This window comes from Carassius gibelio, chromosome B9 (assembly GCF_023724105.1).
Source record: "Carassius gibelio isolate Cgi1373 ecotype wild population from Czech Republic chromosome B9, carGib1.2-hapl.c, whole genome shotgun sequence".
NCBI lineage: Eukaryota > Metazoa > Chordata > Actinopteri > Cypriniformes > Cyprinidae > Carassius > Carassius gibelio.
The window spans coordinates 6,615,397-6,629,824 of record NC_068404.1 but is presented as its reverse complement, the minus strand read 5'-3'; the positions used below and the strand labels follow the sequence as shown (position 1 = coordinate 6,629,824).

The following is a 14,428-nucleotide window of genomic DNA, read 5'->3' as shown; positions in this document are numbered from 1 at the left end:
TCACGCGAGTAGATTACATACAAAGCCAATGCAAAGACTCGAATAGAGGTGAATTTGCGTCAGGCAATGCGAATGACGGTTTGCCAACAAACATGAGATATTCGCCTCAATCGAGTCTTCTGCACAAGCTAAAACGTTTAAACTCCAGCTGAAAATTCGCCTGAGCTTATTGGCACATCTGGTTGAATCAGAAAATGGAGAAGCTCAATATTGTAGCTGTTTGCGGGCACCCCAAAATCTATGATACTACTTCACCGAGTTGTTTCTGCCTCTGTATTGTGTTGTGAACCCAGACACAATCGTATTTTATCCTTAACATGTTTATACTCGCGGATGTTTTTGGCCTGACTTGCACAAATAAAAACAAAGCACGAGTGACGCGAAAAACATCCCCCGAGTGATCTAGAGCGAAGGACGCGATGGGAATATATTCTTCACGTTTGGTGTGAACACACCATTAGACTGTGAGTCTGAGAGTTTAATAGATGGATAATAGTGCAAGAACCCCAAGAAATGTTTAGTTTGTGAAATTTAAAATGAACAGCCGGTTCTCTCCATGCTGCGGTCTTCATCAGACGACAACAGATTCCTCGTTTCCTCCCCCTGCACATCATACAAACACGATCAGTGCCTTTTTCTCAAGTGGTGTGATTGTGGCTGTCAGCAGCACCTGATCTCTTTTGTTTCAACCCATTTCAGCCGTGCTGTGTGTGTGTGTGTGTGTGTGTCTCTATATGTGCTTGTACATAATAGCCATGTAGGCAGGGGAGGGACTGCAGCAGTGGACGTGGGCATTTCTCTTAGGACTGATTGTGAGTGGGCAGCAGTACGGGGAGGGGATGTGATAATTCATTTGATGATCTCTTTATGCATACATGAATGAGAGATGATAAGTGAGGGTGTGCTGGGGTTGGGGGTGGGGGTGTTAAGGGTTAATGCTATGAACTGTTATGCCATGTATATTTGTTAGCAGCGTGATTTTGCCTGGAGCAAAGAGCGAGGTGTTTGAAATCTCACTCACTTACAAAGACTCCAGTGTGTCGTTTTCTATTTTTTATCACATGCTCACATATGCAAACTCACAGACTGCAAACCCTAGTCTCACCCATATTGTACACACCCTGAAGTGTGTGTGTTTCTGGATGAAGCTGGATCAGTATGTCTGAGGCTGCTGCTAGTGAGGGTGCGTTTTTGCTTTGCATCTCCCATGTGCAATGCTAACACAGTTCAATTCTTTCTTTGACTCTCACATGCTCACTGTGCTTCCTCAGATGAGAGGCTAAAACCTCTAATGGTGTCAAAGCCTCTGAGATTATGACTATTCTGGTGAGCTGTCATCAGAAGAAAGTTTAACTGTTCAGTATTAAAACGCGGTCACACTGGACTTTAGGTATGCAGAATTATCATAGTAAAAAAGCAGGATATGATGTCTCTAGGCTCCTGTTTGTAATAAAAACAAACAAAAAACATTAGGAAATTCAAAATGTGAAAATATGCAGTCCACTCCACATTAATGCAACGCTGCAAACCTGCAACTTTAAAGGTATAGTTCAAAAATTGTCATCAATGATTCATCCTTATGTCGTTCCAAACCCACAAGACTTTGGTTTTGTTTTTCATTTTTAATGAAATAGATCTCTCTTTTTATTGAAAGTATGATTGCTATGAGCTAAATCCAGTAATTTCAGTAGGAATTTTCATGCCAGAGGGAATGACTCAATTTATATTTTGCAATAGATTCAAGTTGATCAACAACGCAGATTAGAAAGCTGCTTAGTGATTTTTTTTGTATGTAAAATCACTACACTATTTACAGTGTACCTTTTGTTGCCCATGAAATTTCCATAAAATGTCATTATTAGGACTGCGTATGTGCAAATCAGTCCAGGCAGTGCATAAAGCTCACTAACTAGCAGAAAGATAGTTGTGAAGGAAGTATTCAAAGGCTGCAGTTGAAGTGAGCAAAAGAGTGACACTGCAAAATCCCAAATAGTTCCTAGGCTTGAGTTTGGTTTGGCAATTTACCAAGACAGAAGGAATGTAACAGAATTGCTGCAACAGATAGTCCCGCCATTGGTTGCTATTTCAAGAGAAGATCACTATGTCAAACTAACTGGTACGTTCAAACAAACAGAACAATGTGTTGAAAACATTTTACAGTCCTGTTCCTATGTACTTATAGCAATTACAATAAATGTGTAATAAATAATTAACTAGGTAGTAATCCTGAATCTATCCCTAAACCTAACTTAACCCATGTAGTTAGGGTATATTATGAGTATTCTCCTGGGTAAATACACTGAAAGTGCAAATACTGTACAATAAAGTGTAATCAAAACATCTCTTTAGCGCAATCAACCTACAAATGCTTGCCTGTAGATGAATTTGCGTATTTAGCTGGGGTTTTTTGCATTGAAAAAATACCTCACATCACTCTCCTAAAGAACTTCCTTTTGCAGCTCATCTTAAATGTTTAAAACCATATAATTGTGCTTTAAATGCTTCTACTCGCTACCAAACGTTGACTTTCCATTGACAAGCAGGTGTAGTTTTTAGGAAGATTCATGTTTTTGTGTGTATGTTTGGGTTTATTTAGGATGGCTTTGTGGTGCGGATCTACGCCACCAGCTCAGACCCGGCCCTACAGCAGGAACTGCAGCTCAAACTGGCCAGGAAGTGTCTTCATGCCTGTGGCATCTCCCTCTTTGACCTGGAGAAAGACCTTCATATCATCAGTGAGAGCGGCGCTTCTGTGCACACACATCTACACATGCACATCAGTGTTTAAGAGGAAGCGCATTGAAATGAACTAACTTGTTGTTGTCTCTTTTGCGGTGTGTGTGTGTTTATGTCCTCAGGCACAGGGTTTGATGAGGAAGCAGCCCTGATTGGAGCTGGCAGAGAGTTTGCTTTGATGAAAACGGCTTCTGGGAAGGTAGACATACCTCTCTATGTTCCTCAGTGTCTCTGTGCTGGTATTTAACTGCGTCTGAAATACGTGGTGGTGGAAGTGCTACTGTCTAACATATTTACAGCATCAGCTTAGAAGTCGAGATAAAGCAGATCATGATTGGCTGAATGCCAGTAAACCTTTGCAGAACATGTTAGGGATTTAAGAAAGTATATATTGGAACCTAAGCCTATTTAAGGACTATTAAATTAATGTGAAATAAAAACTTATATATACTTGAAATCCAATATGTGTATGTATTTATGGTTTTGTTAACCTTGTAATCTTTAATCAGAGTCCTTTATCTTATAATTAGTGCTGTCAAACGATTAATTGCGATTAATCGCATGCAAAATAAATGTTTTTGTTTACATAATATAATGTGTGTACTGTGTATATTTATCATGTGTATATATAAATACACACACATACAGTATATATATATTTTTCATATTTGCATGTATAAACATTTATATATATTTATATTATATACATATTAAATTCAATTCAATTTATGCATTTAGCAGACGTTTTTATTCATAGCGACTTAGTGAACTCAGGCTATCAATTTTTACCTATCATGTGTTCCCGGGGAATCGAACCCCCAACCTTGTGCTTGATTAGCAATGCTCTACCAATTGAGCTAACAATTGTTTCTTAAATACATGCATGTGTTTGTATTCTTATATGCATAATAAATATACACAGTATACACACATATATCATGTAAACAAAAATGTTATTTTGGTTGCGATTAATCACGATTAATAGTTTGATGTAGTTTGAATGTACAGTATTGAATGTGCAATATTGCAGTATGGTAGTCTGTCGCAACTTCTGGTTTATGATCATGTTTTGCATTAAGATGCAATTTCCATGTCAATTAAGTGCATGTATGATTTAGCAGTTTTGCTAAATTGTATGTGTTTGAGGTATTATTTTTTGTATTTTTATTGTAGGTAATTAATTGCTGATTTAAAAATTGTTGTATTTAATGATAATTGAATAAAAATCACCATGTGAAAAATAATGGTCCTAAAATGAGGTTTCTATAGTCAATATATAAATAATAAATATAACAATAAAATTGTTAAAAAGAAATGCATAAATGCATATATACATTTATTTTTGTGCAGTGAAATGACTGTGAATCCAAACTAGAAGTAAAATAAATTTTGTATGATTAGAAAACCCTGAGTCTGTTGACAAGTAATAAAAGTGCACTGAAGCATAGTGCTCAGCTAGTTCACAATCATCTGGCCATTAAATATGCACATTTATGTTGCGCTCCTCTTAAATCTACTTCAGATAGTTGTGTGAGTGAGTAAGTGTGTACCTGCTTGTTTCGGCAGTGTGTGAGGTTGAGAATAGGTCTGTTGGGCAGTGCTCATGGCAGTGATGCGGTCTCTGGTGTGAAAGGGATGGCAGCCTGTAGAGCCGCACACATGCTTAAATAACTGGAACTAATTTGATTATTCTACCCTTCCAGTTGAGCGCAGAGGCTCTTTGACACTCGGTGAGGCTGGAGCGTTTGAGAGGCCAAAGTGAGCACAGCTTGTGTGTATTTACACGTGATCCTAAAGCAGTACAAATGCAGGGTGTAGTGGCCAGGATCCAAAACTGACACACAATGAGCATTAATGCAAGTACAAATTGGCTTTGGCAAGTACATAAAACAGTTTAGACATCTGGCAACTAACTTGATTAGCAAGTTAAAAAAAGCTTTGTTAAATAATATCGGTTAATAATTTATGGCTGGGCAATTATCTCAGTTGACCTGCCATTGTCAGGTGTGGCAAAAAGTTAAACACGGACGCTGGGTGTGTCTGATTGATGTGTAGTGATGGAGTGTGTTTTAGGGAGGTGCGGTGTGTGCCAGGCCTCATGAGATATGAGAGCCGCTGTAGGTTTATCATTCTGTAAGACTACACTCACTCTTTACCTTATCTGGAGATTATCCAGTCCAGTGAGCGTGGCTGTAAAAACAGCCCTGGAGTCGTGACTGGGCATCTTTCCCAATAAACGCCATGGACTGCAATAAAAGAAGGTCATGTAGTTTTTCACACACGTACATTAATGGACTGCAGAAATGCTGACGTGAGTTTTTTGTCATCATTGATTGTAGTTATTGTGTTTACCATTCCAGAAGTGCAGTATTAGCCTCCCACATGACACAGTTTTGTTTAAAAATACTATAATACTATATTTCATTTATGACCTCTAAGATTTCCAAACGCTTTACTAAAATGAGTTTTAAAAAGTCAGTAATATCATTATATGTGTGTTTCAGGGTTATTATAGTGACCTGAGACTAAAACCATAAAACAAAACCATTTACTACATTTAATAAACAAGTAAAATATAAAAACATATACTCAACATTTCTTATTTTAATTGTTTGACTTGATGTGCTAAATTAAAACAAAAAATAAAAAAATTAATGAAACCTGACACATATAAAAGAAACAAAAACAGCTAACAAGGACAAATACACACAACAACAAAAAATTATGATAAATAAAAAATAAAACATATAAATGATTAAAAACTCGGGACACATCAAGACATGTCATGCAAGGTTTGTTGAATGGTACATGTATAGCATTTGTTCTTGAATATGTTGTAACCAACTAACATTCAATTTACACAAATCATATTTTCTAATAACAATGGCGAGGATATTTCAGAAGCTTCAGATGACTTGGAATATAAAGCACAAAGTCATTTGGAATACTTATACAGTCTATGGAAGAGTAAAAAAATCATACAAATTTAGAATGAAAAGAAGTTAAGTAAATAATGACAGATATTATATATTTTCATGAACTTTCCCTTTTATAACTCCAGTTGGGTGCAATTATTGGCTGGTGCAAAATAGTTGTCCCATCAGTACTTGAGTGCCTTGATTAGTGTCCATGTGACAGTTCTTGAATATCTCTCAGCGCTTCATTTCTTTTATCTGACAGAGTTATTTGTGAAGCCATTGAGCACGGACTTAATAAAACCCAAGGGAGATGTAAACATGAATGTCTTCCTCTCCTCTGATGCAGATCTACTATACTGGAAAGTATCAGAGCCTCGGTATCAAGCAGGGCGGCCCGTCGGCTGGGAAGTGGGTGGAGCTGCCAGTTACGAAGTCACCCAAGATTGTGCAGTTCTCGGTGGGCCATGACGGCTCCCACGCACTGCTGGTGGCGGAGGATGGGAGCGTCTTCTTCACGGGCTCCGCCAGCAAAGGGGAGGACGGAGAGTCAAGTATGACAGAAATTATTATCATGTACACGCTTGATCTGCTATACTGATGTTTTAGCACATAGCTCAACCGTGTTTGTTTTTAGCAAAGAGCAGGAGACAACCAAAGCCCTACAAACCCAAGAAGATGATCAAACTGGAGACCAAGACGGCCATCTACACGGCCTGCAACAATGGCAGTAGCAGCATTGTCACTAAAGATGGAGAGCTCTACATGTTTGGCAAGGATGCCGTTTACAGTGACAGTACCAGTAAGTGATGAACCTTCCAGATGCCCGTTAAAGATGGCGGGGATGAAATGATGACCTGTCATAAAGCTGTCTGTAAGACTGTATATCTGTCTCCTGTGCGAGAGATTATTTAGAGCCAGTACATGCTCCACATTCACAAAAAGGGGGATCTATTTAGTCTGAACATCCAAATATGGTGGTTTCGATTATTTTTTTCCTGCCAGCTTAACTTTGCTGAAATAGCAAATATTCCTGCAGTTCATGCTCTACACATGGGATACTCAGATCGCAATTCACCGAGTCATATTTTTTAAATAAAGAACAGTTTTAGGATATGAAACCACTTGATGCATATTCAAATTCATATGCATATTCAGTCTTCAAACTGTAGGTGTTTGTAACTTTAGGTTACATCCACACGAAGCCAGAGCTTTCTCTATCCAATCCAGTCCGTCTCAAGAAATGACTGCATACACACGTGAAACAGACACAAAACAATGTAGTATACATGCCAGACCAGTATGTGGCGGGGTAATTGGCAGCATGTTCAGTCCTGTCCCTTTATGACCTGCACACATCTAATATACAGACACACATCCATTTTTCTCTCAACTGTTTACTTTCATTTTAGACATAACCAACTTAGTCTATATGTAAACCTGGTGTTTTGATCGTAAGTTAGACCAGTTATAATTAAGATGCGGTTGACAGGCTTTCTTGTAAATTACATTTTTATGACTGGATTCCATGTTTCTGTCAGAGTTTTCAAATCATTTGGCCCTACATTAAGTATTTGTAATAACAGACAAAAAATGTTCTGATAAGTTTTAGTGCTGTCAAACAATTAATCGCGATTAATCGCATACAAAGTAAACGGTTTTGTTGCATAATATATGTGTGTGTTCTGTGTATATTTATTATGTATATATAAACACACACAGTATATATTTTGAAAATATTTACATATATTTACGTCTATTTATATTCATATAATTTATATTATAAATAAATACATTTAATATAAAACAACCAATTTTTCTGAAATATATACATACAAGTGTGCATATTTATAAATACATAATAAATATACACCGTACACACACATATATTATGTAAACAACATTTTTATTTTTGATGCGATTAATCGCAATTTTCTTAATTGTTTATGAAAATGAATAAGCTGTGATTGATGGTTACTCCACAATGAAATATCATCAGGTCATTTTATTTATTAATTTTTCTCTTGCCAGCTTCTTCGTTTTAAACTATTATGGGAAAAATTGTTGTAATGGTTAATTTGTTTCCCTCCTCTCATCATCACAGGTCAGGTGTCCGATCTGAAGGGACACTTTGTAACTCAGGTAGCCATGGGAAAAGCTCACACCTGTGTCCTGACCAAGAGCGGGGAGGTGTGGACATTTGGAGTGAACAACAAGGGCCAGTGTGGCCGAGACACTGGAGCCATGAGCCAGGCAGGGAAGGGTGAGGACTTCTCAAGCTTTTCAAACTAAACATGACAATTATACAGAACGAAAAAGCCCTGAAAACTTCTGACCATCTTCAGAAAGAGACAACAAACAGAGTGATAGCGAAATCATTTTTCCTGACCTTATTTGGTGCTTCTATCACAAAACTTTAAAAGGGAAAAGGATATTATTGAAGTTGATTCTGACACATGCTGTGATTATTCTCAAGATGTGTGGTCAGAAAGGGTGTTTGTGATATTTGATGTTTTCTTGCCATAGCGTTCGGAGTGGAGAACATGGCCACCGCAATGGACGAGGACTTGGAGGACGAGCTGGATGAGAAGGAGGAGAAGTCTATGATGTGTCAGCCAGGCATGCACAAGTGGAAGCTGGACCAGTGTATGGTGTGCACCGTGTGTGGAGACTGCACCGGGTACGGAGCCAGCTGTGTGAGCAGCGGCAGACCTGACAGAGCGCCAGGAGGGTGAGAGAAACCAAACACAGATTACACGGATCACCATTATCCAGCTATTGACAATATTCAGAATAAGAAATTGACATGAAAACAGAATTTTTTTTAGTTGGCCCACATAAAGTAATGTAATGTGGTTAGAGCAGGGGTGTCAAACTAAATTCCCACCTGATCCAACTAATCAAGTCCTTCAGGATTATTTGAAAACTACATGGTATGCGTGTTGCAGGCTCCAGCCCTCCAGGAATTGAGTTTGACACCTCTGGGTTAGAGTGAGAACAAGTGAAAAGAACTGACCTCTTGCTCTTGAAAAGACATTGTCTTATTATTTTAAGAAAATAGTTTAACCAAAAAATGTAAATGTACTCATCTTCAGGCCGTCTGAGATGTGGAACAGTTTGTTTATTAATCTCAACAGATTTGGAAAAATGTATCATTGTTATCACCAATAGATCCTCCTGTAGTGAATGGGTGCCGTCAGAATGAGAGTCCAAACAGCTGATTAAAACATCATAATAATCCACAAGTCACCAGCACAACTCCAGTGAAGTGAAAAGCTGCATGTTTGTAAGAAACAAACTCATTTTTAAGATCCATTGTTTCAAATCGCTAGTTTGTGTTTTGGTAGCCTATCCATCCACTGTGGCTGCCATACTGAGACTAGATATGCGGACGTCCCTTATCCGTTTGCTGTCAAATGACAGGGACGCACATTTTGAAGGACAACACGGTTACCTATAGGATGTATTTTGAATGTCTGGTGGTCCTCAAATAACATTAGTCCCGTTTCGTCTTATTGAAGAAGACGTGGCATGCATTTCATCATAGTTTTTATCATCATATATTAGTTTTAGCTTGTCATCGTCTCGTCTTCCTTACAGAAAAAAATGTTCGTCAACGGATATATTTCGTCCTCGTCTTTGTTGATGAAATGAACACTGGTCTTCTATCAATACAATTGCTTTTTTCAGCGAAAAAGTCGTCATCTTTGTATCAGGAGAGAAATATGCACAGAACAAAAACAGTTCCTAACAAATGTATCTGCTAGTTTTAAAGTGAGTCAGAAGCAGGTGATGGAATTGTTCTACTGGAGAAGTTTTATTATGGGATATGGACTGATGTTCTCTCCAGAAGCGACCGTTTAATGTTAAAACACCCTAATGATGGGTTTATTACAAACATGCAGCTTTTCTCTTCACAAGATATGAATTGATGTTCTGGAGTGGTGTGGATTATTGTGATGTTTTTATCAGCTGTTTGGACTCTCATTCTGACGGCACCCATTCACTGCAGAGCATCCATTGACGAGCAAGTGATCTAAATCAATTCTTACTATTCCTTTAAACCTTAAGCTGCCATGCTGATACATGCTGCTTATTTAGATTAGAGGAGGCTGATTTAAAAAAAAAAGAAAACTAATCATAAAAAGACTGAAAGATGTACTTAAGTGCTGTAATGGAAGTAGTAGTAATTTGTGACGTTCTTCTTTTGAAATGTATTATTCTATATATCAAGTCACTGCTGCAGTTCGTTGCATCACTATTTGTTTGTGTCTGTCCTCTGCAGGATTTGTGGCTGTGGCTCTGGTGAGTCGGGCTGTTCGTCATGTGGCTGCTGTAAGGCTTGTGCCAGAGAGCTGGATGGTCAGGAGGCCAGACAGAGAGGAATCTTTGATGCCGTGAAGGAAATGATACCGCTGGACCTGCTGTTAGGTACTGAGGTGTCCTCCAGTCACACTCACTACTGTTCCATAGCCATCAAATCACATCCTGTCATGTGTTCAACCATACTGTCTTATATATATATGTGTGTGTGTGTGTGTAAATATATAAATTAGCCATTTCTAATGCAGATCAGTGTCGTCTCTGTATGTTTGCCTTGTGAAGCAGCACTGTGTCTGTGTGTGTGTTTTGTTGGGATCATCTCTCTGCTCTTGGATTGCATCTCATGCTCATCATTCACCTGCCTGTGTTGTTTCTCATTTTTCTCCTCCGTTGGCCCCTGTCTGTGCTGGACCTCTGTTATTTTAGCTGTGCCTGTCCCTCCTCCCCCAGGCGTCAATATAGAGGAGCACACCCAGATTCGACAGGAGGAGAAGAGACAGCGCATCAACCGCCGGCACCGGCTGGAAGAGGGCCGAGGTATGACGAGTACACCCAGACACTCCAACATGCTACTGCATTAGGATGCAGGTTATTTTTATCTTCATAGTATTTTACTGTGTAAAGCCAGAGGTGGGTGATATATGAAAGCTTATTTTTGCAACTGATATACATTACTGTTTAAAAGTTTGGGGTCTATATTTGAAAGACATCTCTGGTGCTAACTGAGGGTGCATTTATTTAATCAAAAATGCAAAAAAAAAAAACTACATTTTCTATTTTAATATGTTTGAAAATGTAATTTATTCCTTTGATGCAGCGCTGAATATTCAGCATCATTCCTCCAGTCTTCAGTTTCACACGATCCTTCAGAAATCATTCTGATATGCTGATTTGATGCTGAAGAAACTTTTCAAATTATTATCAATGTTTAAAACAGTTGCACTGCTTAATATGTTTGTGGAAACAATGATCCATTTCTTTTAGGATTCTTTGCTGAATAAAACTATATTTATTTGATATTAAAATATTTGTTTTTGTAACATTATAAATGTCTTTACTGGTATTTTGGATCAATTATTAATGTTAATCAATATTTACTACTTGCCAGCAACAGCTATTTTGTTAAAAATCTCAATTTTTTATTTTATTTTTTAAGTTTTTAGGTATATCACCCAGCTCTCAAAAACAAAATAATTTTTATTTTACACCATAATATGACAGGAGAATTTGATGGACAGGCAACGTGCATCCATTCTCCTGGATTATGAGCACATCATACATCATACATCTAAACTACTTCACATGAGCTTGTTTCCTCTGGGAGTTGGTTTGCTTCTGGATGTTCCCTTCTCATTATATACACCATGTGTTATATACCATACTTTATTTTCCATTTGTGAGATGCTTTGCCCCATGCATGTGAAAGTTTCTCTTTCCCCTCATAGGCCCCCTTGTTTTCCCTGGCCCCCTTTTAATGAACCAGCGTGAGCAGGTGCTAGCCAGACTAAGACCCCTTCAGGCCTTTAAGCTAATGCGGGAGAAACTCAAAGGTACTGCGGTCTTCACTACAGGCTCCACCCGGAGCCCCATAATGCCCCTCTCTCTCCCTTCCTTCAACAAAATCTCCTCTGCTGCCTTCTCCAGCTTTCTCTGGACACAGTAGCGTCTCTGTCTATCTGCATCTCTTCCTCTGTCGTTAGTAAAACGTTATTTTACTACCTCTGTTCTCTTCTAACATAAAAAACAGTTGGCCGTATGTTGAATGTTGTGCTCAGTGTGTTTGTTAAACCGTTAGACCCCGCTGTCTGGTGGAAAATATCACAATTAAACCAAACACGGCTCTTCTTTCTGAACTGTAGCAGGACTCGGGATTTGTCATGCCGCGTCAATTGCAAAAACAAAACAAAAAAGCGTTCGCCAAATGTGCTGTCTGCTTAAAATAGCGAATTGCATCTAAGTCTGACTTTTATCATTTTGAGTCAAGATTTTTTTTTTTTACAAGGGCTTAAAATAAATCCTAGTGCATGGCCAATATAAATAGAGCGTTATGTCTTGTAGTTATTTTAAGAAACATTGAAATACTAGCCATGCTGAATCTCCATCTGAATGTGTCTTAATATTTGGCCTACCACGCTGTAGTGTGAAGCTGTGACCGGCACTGGAGTATTAACCCTGTTATGTTATTGTTATTATCAATATCATATTTTTTAATATTGTGATTATTGTCAATACTGGTATATCGTGACACCTCTAGTTCATGGTGATCCCAACTATCAAACACCTTTGTTCCTGTGGCTCAATTGGTAGAGCATTGCCTTATCAAGCGCAAGGTTGTGGGTTCGATTCCCCGGGAACACATGATAGCTAAAAATTGATAGCCTGAGTGCACTGTAAGTCGCTTTGGATAAAAGTGTCTGCTAAATGAGTAAATTAAACACCACAAAAGACTTTGATCTTCCATCTTCTCCCATTATAGCTATTGAATATCATAATCAATTCAGTAATTGATCACATAATGTCGCCTACAAGAACCAGTTTTGTATTTAAACTTGAAAGCCAATTAAAAAGATTACTTGACAATGAACATTATTAGCTGAATTATCAAAGATTAACCAATATAATGACAGCATATAGGTTTTGGAATGACATAAAACAGAAATTCCACATTTCTACTATTCCTCTCTACCACTAACCATTATTTTTAAGGCATTTTCTTATGCGATTCAACACAAAGTCTGTTCATTTCAGATCGAATTGAACCACATTTACCGCTGCACCAGTGAATACAGATACATGTTGGTCATTTGCAATGTCCCTAAAACCATTATTTCATAACATTCTATCAAATATGATCAAAGATATTTTAAATATGTGGGGCATTTTTGTCACCTTCAGTGGCATTTTTGCTCTGAATCCTGAATTTGTGACCCTGGTCTAAATCGAACAGTATGTTCTGTTCTGTAAAATGCATTATCTGTGTGTATTTCTGCATGCAGGGGACACAGAGCTGCACTTACTTTTACACTGTCGTGGCACATTTACAGATGTACACTATTTTAATCAGTGTGGAGTGAAATGAGTCAACTTTTCCTGTTTCTTCATTGGATCTGTGCCTCCGGTCAATGCCAGATCTCTTTTATTAACCCTTGATAGAGGGAATTTAAAGTTGTATACAATCACAACTTCCCGCTCAGTTAATCTTCTCTCCTTTGCTCTGTTCCACCTCTGTCCACGCATGCCAATATTTCATTTCTTCTCTGTTTTTCTCCTTTCCTCTGAGGCACCAGGTCATTTCTCTTCCCAGGTAGTTAACAGTTCCCGGCTTTACTCGCTGCTTTTAGACATCCATCATGTCTCTTGCTGTCCTTGTCTGCCCTTTACCGTCCGTCCGCCCAGGCTCACACTCTCTTCTGTGTTACAGATGGCAGCAGTGAACGCGGGGACAAAGATGCCAGTAAGATCACTACATATCCTCCGGGGGCCGTACGCTTCGACTGTGAGCTGCGAGCCGTGCAGGTCAGCTGTGGTTTCCACCACTCCGGTGAGTCAAGATCACATCTGACCTTGATGATGTGACAGGAGGCCATCGTTCATGTGCCTCATCATTACTTTGGGTCGATATTTGTTGATATGCCAAGTATGATTTGAAGTCATGTGTCCATTTGTAATGGTAAATCTGTTTTTTTGGCAGTGGTGTTAATGGAGAATGGAGATGTTTACACCTTTGGTTATGGACAGCATGGACAACTCGGACATGGAGATGTTAATTCTAGGTAATGAGGGTTTAAAGGGAATGGAGTTAACACAATTTTTGTGATAACAGTTGTCAATCTCCAAAAATTACAATCATAAAAATAGCCCAGAACTCTACGAATGCAGGAAAATTAATAACAAATAAATGTAATTTTATTTTATTTATATATGGTAATTATTATTTTTTTAAATTATTGTCGTTATTTATATACATAACTTTAATTATTTAATTGTACTTATTGTATTTATTTTTGTATTTTATCTAATTATTTGTTTTAAATATTTGTGTATTTATTTTAATGTTTTATTATTTTAATAGTTTAATTGTTACAGTTCAATTTAATTAAATTTTATGTATTTATATATTTATGCATTTTACTTTAAATCATAAAATTATTCATTTATTTTAAATATTTTTTTTGCATGTAAATGCATTTTAGTTTTTAATTGTTTTTTTATTTAATTTATTTTAATATTTAATTGTTTTAAGTAATTATATTTATTTTATGTATTTATATATTGTATTATATATATATATATATATATATATATATATATATATATATATATATATATATATATATATACACACACACACATACATACATACATACATACACACACACACACACACACACACATACACACACACACACACATATTAATGTATATGTATTTATTTGTTGGTTTCATATTAATTA

At 37.5% G+C, this 14,428-nt stretch overlaps 1 protein-coding gene across 17 annotated transcripts in view; it reads left to right on the top strand.

Annotated features, from left to right (window-relative positions):
* The window catches only part of LOC127965571 (E3 ubiquitin-protein ligase MYCBP2), a 98,884-nt gene that overhangs the window by 26,231 nt on the left and 58,225 nt on the right, over positions 1 to 14,428 (top strand). For 13 of the 17 annotated variants that reach the window (XM_052566410.1, XM_052566408.1, XM_052566405.1 and 10 more), the window contains exons 10-20: positions 2,597 to 2,735; positions 2,859 to 2,935; positions 6,001 to 6,205; positions 6,289 to 6,453; positions 7,756 to 7,914; positions 8,178 to 8,382; positions 9,937 to 10,082; positions 10,401 to 10,511; positions 11,420 to 11,524; positions 13,396 to 13,515; positions 13,666 to 13,747. In XM_052566410.1, coding sequence (XP_052422370.1) covers positions 2,597 to 2,735; positions 2,859 to 2,935; positions 6,001 to 6,205; positions 6,289 to 6,453; positions 7,756 to 7,914; positions 8,178 to 8,382; positions 9,937 to 10,082; positions 10,401 to 10,511; positions 11,420 to 11,524; positions 13,396 to 13,515; positions 13,666 to 13,747 — 1,514 coding nt within the window. The remainder of the gene's footprint in view (positions 1 to 2,596; positions 2,736 to 2,858; positions 2,936 to 6,000; positions 6,206 to 6,288; positions 6,454 to 7,755; positions 7,915 to 8,177; positions 8,383 to 9,936; positions 10,083 to 10,400; positions 10,512 to 11,419; positions 11,525 to 13,395; positions 13,516 to 13,665; positions 13,748 to 14,428) is intronic. The other 4 variants (XM_052566396.1, XM_052566411.1, XM_052566402.1 and 1 more) reach the window with 3 other exon arrangements.